Genomic DNA, 5,672 nt, shown 5'->3' on the forward strand with positions numbered 1-5,672 from the left:
GGATTCAAGTTCATAGAATTCTTTTTGGTCGAAAAAACCCCCAACTGGCCCAGTTCATTGCTGACGAGATTGGCGATCTTCTTTAAATTTTTCCTCTCTTTTTAATGGAAAACTTTGGTCCTTACATTCGCTTCCTTGGAATCTCGGAACCATGATGGGTCAGCTTTAAGTACGAGAGTCTCCCGAATTTTCGCTATTTCTGTGGCCGTGTTGATCATACCTATAATAAGTGTTCCAAGTACCTGCTTCGTTGTGACAATTTCCATCATCCTCCTCTTTTGGAATATAAGGATATCCTTCGTGCATCCCCTTCCTCCCCTTATAAAAAGAACCCGTTTGAATTGTCTAACTCTACCCCTTTTGAGGAGTTTTTCCCTCGTATCCATCCCAGAACTGATGCTCAAGATTTGCAGCAAGCTGTTGATCAATTCCTCCATGTGGACTCTCCCCAATCCAGTCCTAATGCTCATGTCTCGGTCCAGTTTCCTCTGCCTGTCATATCTACCTCTCCTTTGCCTGTCTCACAATCCAGTTTTAGCCCTGTAATGCCATCCATATCAATTTCTATCCCTGCTCCTATTATGGCTGACTCTGTTTCCACCCATACAGCAAAAGGAAAAGGAAAAGCCCTTGCGATGTCTACTCCTACTCATCCCTCTCTGTCCAAAGCTAGGAAAGGAATTGTTATCAATGAACCTTGCCCCCCTCCACTCACTTCCACTTCCCCTGTTATCAGGCCGACCTTTACGCGTCTAAATGCCCAAGTTAGAGGCTCTGTGCGTAGCATGCTTAAGCGCGCTAGAGCTATTGCTTCTGATGATGCTGTGGTCCCCTCCATGTCTGATGATGAGCCAACGGCGGGTGCTGCTACGCGGCCCCGCCGAGAACAATGAGTCTCTGCAGTTGGAATGCTCGAGGTTTAGGGAGCCCTCGAGCATTCTGTAATCTCTCCCTGCTTGTCAAACAGCATCAGCCCTTGGTGTTGTTTGTTATGGAGACTAAGTTGTCGGCTGGACGTGGAATGCACCTCAAACACAAGCTTCGTTTTGATAGTGTTTTAGAAGTGCCTAGGCAAGGTCTTGGGGGAGGGATTTTACTTTTTTGGAAAGACTCTGTTGATGTTAATGTTGTTACTTATTCCCTTAACCATGTTGATTGTATTATAAATAATTTTAATGGTAAAGACTGGCACTTTTCTGGTTATTATGGTTCTCCTTATGCTGATCAAAAATCTGTTACCTGGACTTTACTTAATCGTTTATTTGATACTGCTCCTCTTTTGCCTTGGTTAGTTATGGGTGATTTCAATGATTATCTCTCGGTTAGTGATAGGAACACGCATCACTCCCCTCTCTCTCATGCTATGCATTCTTTTCTGAATAGATACAATCATATTCCTCTTCATCATGTTGGGCCAAAATTCACCTGGCGGCATGGTTTGATCCTTGAACGTCTTGATTGGTGCACCTCAAATCAGCTTTGGGCAAATTTGTTTCCTCAAGCTACTCTTTTCCACTTAGGTTTCTATGGATCCGATCACCGTGCCCTTAAGATCTTGCTTCAGGACCCACATTTCAGTAATTTCCACTCCACTCGTTTTCACTTTGAAAATCATTGGCTCAAGGACCCTTCTTTTGCTTCCATGGTTAATTCCTCCTGGGCCAACTCTCAGAACCTCTCTTTACCCCCCTTGCAATCTTTCCTAGACAAGCAATCTAACTGTATGTCGGATATTAGGAATTGGAGTAAATCTCAACATCCTTTTAAGTTTCAAATATCCCGTATTCAGGCGGATCTTCACAATCTGTTGAATGATTCTCAACCAACCCCCCAATCTACTTCTCAAGCTGCTACTCTCCAATCTCGGTTGGATGGCCTTCTCCTTAAGGAGGAAGTTTATTGGAAGCAGCGTTCTCGAGTAGACTGGCTGCGTGCTGGGGATAAAAATACAAAATTTTTTCATCACCGTGCTTCTACTCGAAAAAAGAACAATCTCATTTGCCAAATTACTCTCCCTGATGGATCCACCTCCCACGATTCTACTACTATAATCTCCCAATTTCTTGACTTCTATACTTCTCTTTTTACTTCTCAAGGTGTGTGTGATATGGCTGTAAACTCTCTTCTTCAAGGGATCTCTAGCAGGCTTACCCCTCAGCAGGTTGCTTTTCTTGATGAACCTTTCACTGAGATTGAGGTTAAACAAGCCTTGTTTAGCCTTTCGGGTGATAAGGCTCCTGGCCCTGATGGTCTCAACTCCTTTTTCTACAAAAGTAATTTGTCCACTCTGGGGAAAGATTTCACCAGAGCCATGCTCCAAATTCTTAACCATCAGGGGGATATCTCCCACATCAATGAAACTATAATTGTCCTCATCCCAAAAAAAAAAAAAATCCCAAACTTGTTAGTGATTTTAGACCGATTAGTCTTTGCAATACCCTCTACAAATGCCTATCCAAAGTTATTGCAAATTGGTTAAAGCTTGTTCTTCATTCCATTATCAGTATCAATCAAAGTGCTTTCCTTCAGGGGCGCCAAATTACTGATAACATTCTTATCGCTAATGAGCTTATTCATGCTATTCATTCTAGACGTTCGGGGAAGATAGGTTGGGATGCTATTAAGCTTGACATGGAAAAGGTTTTTGATAGGGTTGAGTGGTCTTTCCTAAATCAATTGCTTTCTCATGTTGGTTTTCCTGCATCTTTTAACTCTCTTATAATGCGTTGTCTTTCTACTGTCCAGTTTAGGCTATCCATAAATGGCTCTCTCACAAACACCTTTCATTCTACCCGTGGTATTCGCCAAGGGGACCCTTTATCACCCTATCTCTTCCTCTTAATTGCTAAGGGTCTCTCTGCTGCTATTCGGCTGCAACAGACAAATACAAATTTCTCTGGAATTCAGATGTGCAGAGGCGCTCAGCCCTTGTCTCACCTTCTGTTTGCTGATGATAGCATGCTGTTCTCCTAAGTTCATTCTCGATCCAGTGATGCCCTCAATGCCATTCTCAATCTTTACAACAGAGCAACAGGCCAATTGTTTAATAGAGAAAAATCCTCTATTCTTTTCTCCCCAACACCTCTGTTGAATCCCAGCTACAATTTTGTCAATTTTTACAACTTCATGGGGAGGGTTTTAATAGCAAATACCTCGGCGTTCCTCATTGTGTTAGCAGGGTCACCAATTCCATTTTCCATTACCTCCTCCAAAGGGTTTCCTCTAGATTAAATTCTTGGAATGACAAGTTCTTCTCTCGTGCTGGCAAGGAAACTTTAATTAAGGCTGTGGTCCAAGCCATTCCTTCATTTGCTATGTCCTGTTTTAGAGTGCCTAAATCGATCTGTCAAAAAATTCAAAGTTCTATAGCCAGATTTTGGTGGGGTTCTCAGGGCACTAAAAAGGTCCATTGGAAAAATTGGGATGACATCTCTGTCTCTAAGTTTTTTGGGGGTTTGGGATTTCGTATTTTGTCTTTTCATAACCAAGCTCTTTTAGCAAAGCAAGCTTGGAGAGTTTGGAATGATAGGGACTCTCTTCTTTATTCTATTCTTAAAGCTCGATACTTTAAACATTCTGATTTTTTGAATGCTCCTGTTGATCATAATTCTTCTTTTACCTGGAGGAGTCTTCTTTGGGGACGTCAATTGCTTAAGAAGGGTCTGGTTTGGAAGATTGGTGATGGTATTAATGTCCCTTTATCAGCACCAAATTGGATCCCTACTATTCACAGTCCCACTCTCTTACATCTGCTTGACCAGTCCCAAGCTTTTGTTTCTTTCTTCATCAATCAGGACTCCACTTGGAATGTCCCTAAACTTAAACATTTCTCTGCTTATCAAGTGGAAAGTATCCTCAAAATTCCCCTGGATCCAACTTTCTCTGATTCTCTTATTTGGGGATTTCACCCCTCTGGCATTATCACTGTCAAATCTGCTTACCATCTTGCCTCTTCCCTTGCTTCTGCGGATGTTCCCTCCTCTTCCATCCCCAACCCTTATCAACATTGGTGGAAAAAGCTTTGGTCTCTCTCTGTCCCTCCCAAAATTAAACATTTCATTTGGAAAGCCTTTCACCATATTCTGCCTTGTGCCTTAAATTTATTTCTCAAAAGGATTCTTCCCCATCCCAACTGTTCTATTTGTGGCAACAATGCTGAGTCTGTTACCCATGCCCTTATCGGTTGTCCCAAAGCAAAGACCATTTGGAAATCTTCAAGATTCAAACAGTTTTACTTAGTTTATCATCGAAATGATATAAAGGAATTTTTTATCAGGCACTGCATAACATTCCTAAACAGGACTTTCCAGTTTTCATTGCTTTTGTCTGGCATATTTGGAATACTCGAAACTCAATTTTATTTAATAAATCTGGTATTCCTAACAATGTGGAAGAGTTTGTTATTACTTATCTACAGGAATATATTGCTGCTCAGTGTAACTACCAGGGAGATCAGTTGGCTTCTGAGGCTGTCCCCATTTCTCGTACGGCTCAACAACAACACCCTCCTCTCCTGCAACCTGATACTCCTTCTCTTTTTGTTGATGCAGCCCTTGACCAAAATCATGGCTTAACAGGAACCGGTTTCATCTTCAAACTTGGTTTTCAGACTGTATTAGCTTCTCACTGCCGTCATTTGCCTGGTGCTGTTTCTCCCATTTTTGCTGAAGGCCAGGCGCTTCTGGAGAGTCTAAGGTGGTGTTTGGATTCTCAATTGTCTCCTAAGGTTGTCTTTTCGGATTGTTTGAATTTGGTTTCCAAAGTGAATAGTGCTTGGCAAGACAATTCTGCTCTTTCTGGACTTGTCTCTCGAATTCGATTGCTCTTCTCCAACTTCCCTGATGCTTCTTTGCAATATCTCCCTCGACAGTTTAATATGGAAGCCCATGGTCTTGCAAAAGAAGCCCTCAGGCAGAGAGAAGTTAGCTAGAGGGGGTTGTTTTGATCTCTCTTTTTTGCTGCTTGTGATTTTAGTTCTTCTTCTTCAGCAGCTTCTCTTGTTCAAAAAAAAAAAGTATTCTCACTAGACCAATGAGTACGATATCGATATAAAAAGATTTTCGGTTTTAATTTCTTATTATCTTTAAATTAAAGTTTACACCTTGGGAAAAATAATAAACTTCTAAACATAGGGAAATCATAAAAAAAAAACAAAGTAAAATAATTTACTGGATATGGTAAAACTATCAAAGTCACAAAGAGAAATATATTTCATTTATCACTTCAAAATTATATATGCTCTCTATCTCAATCTCTTCACTCAAATTCCAATATACCATTTGCTTCTTTCTCACTCTCACACCACACAACAAACTCGTACTCACTTCTCTTTTCATACTTACTCTTTTTCTCCACACACACACTCTCTCAAATATAAAACACATATTTATAGTCTCAAAACTTTGTCACCAATACTCCTTGTCTATAAATCTTTTGTGATTGTAGAAACTTAACACTTGCATAGCAAAGAAACAAGAGATAATGTAGAAACATACTTAGAGAAGAGTTTGTGAAGCAAAGCTTAATCTTCTATTAGATATTAACCTTTAATTTATAGATTAGTTGTTATACACAATTACAAAATCAAGAATTAGATTTATAGCCCAACAATAATTGTAACTAATTAACTAACTAATCTTTAACATTAATTAGGTAACTAAATAATTAGTTGG

At 40.2% G+C, this 5,672-nt stretch overlaps 1 protein-coding gene across 1 annotated transcript; it reads left to right on the forward strand.

The window, feature by feature from the left end:
* Positions 1 to 889: 889 nt before the first annotated feature.
* Positions 890 to 4,930, forward strand: LOC133030439 (uncharacterized). The gene is made up of 4 exons (XM_061103179.1): positions 890 to 2,403; positions 2,505 to 2,963; positions 3,146 to 4,163; positions 4,277 to 4,930. Exons 1-4 carry the CDS (start codon positions 890 to 892, stop codon positions 4,928 to 4,930), a joined length of 3,645 nt encoding a protein of 1,214 aa, XP_060959162.1.
* The last annotated feature ends 742 nt before the right edge of the window (positions 4,931 to 5,672 follow it).

Source organism: Cannabis sativa, chromosome 8 (genome assembly GCF_029168945.1).
Source record: "Cannabis sativa cultivar Pink pepper isolate KNU-18-1 chromosome 8, ASM2916894v1, whole genome shotgun sequence".
In the NCBI taxonomy this organism is placed as follows: domain Eukaryota; kingdom Viridiplantae; phylum Streptophyta; class Magnoliopsida; order Rosales; family Cannabaceae; genus Cannabis; species Cannabis sativa.

Excerpts from the sequence above, each read along its gene's own strand:
- LOC133030439 (XM_061103179.1), top strand. The coding sequence starts at position 890 with ATGAGTCTCTGCAGTTGGAATGCTCGAGGTTTAGGGAGCCCTCGAGCA. Across the intron at positions 2,404-2,504 it reads AAAAAAAAAATCCCAAACTT|TATCAATCAAAGTGCTTTCC; the intron begins GTTAGTGATTTT and ends TTCCATTATCAG. Across the intron at positions 4,164-4,276 it reads GTGGCAACAATGCTGAGTCT|GCACTGCATAACATTCCTAA; the intron begins GTTACCCATGCC and ends ATTTTTTATCAG.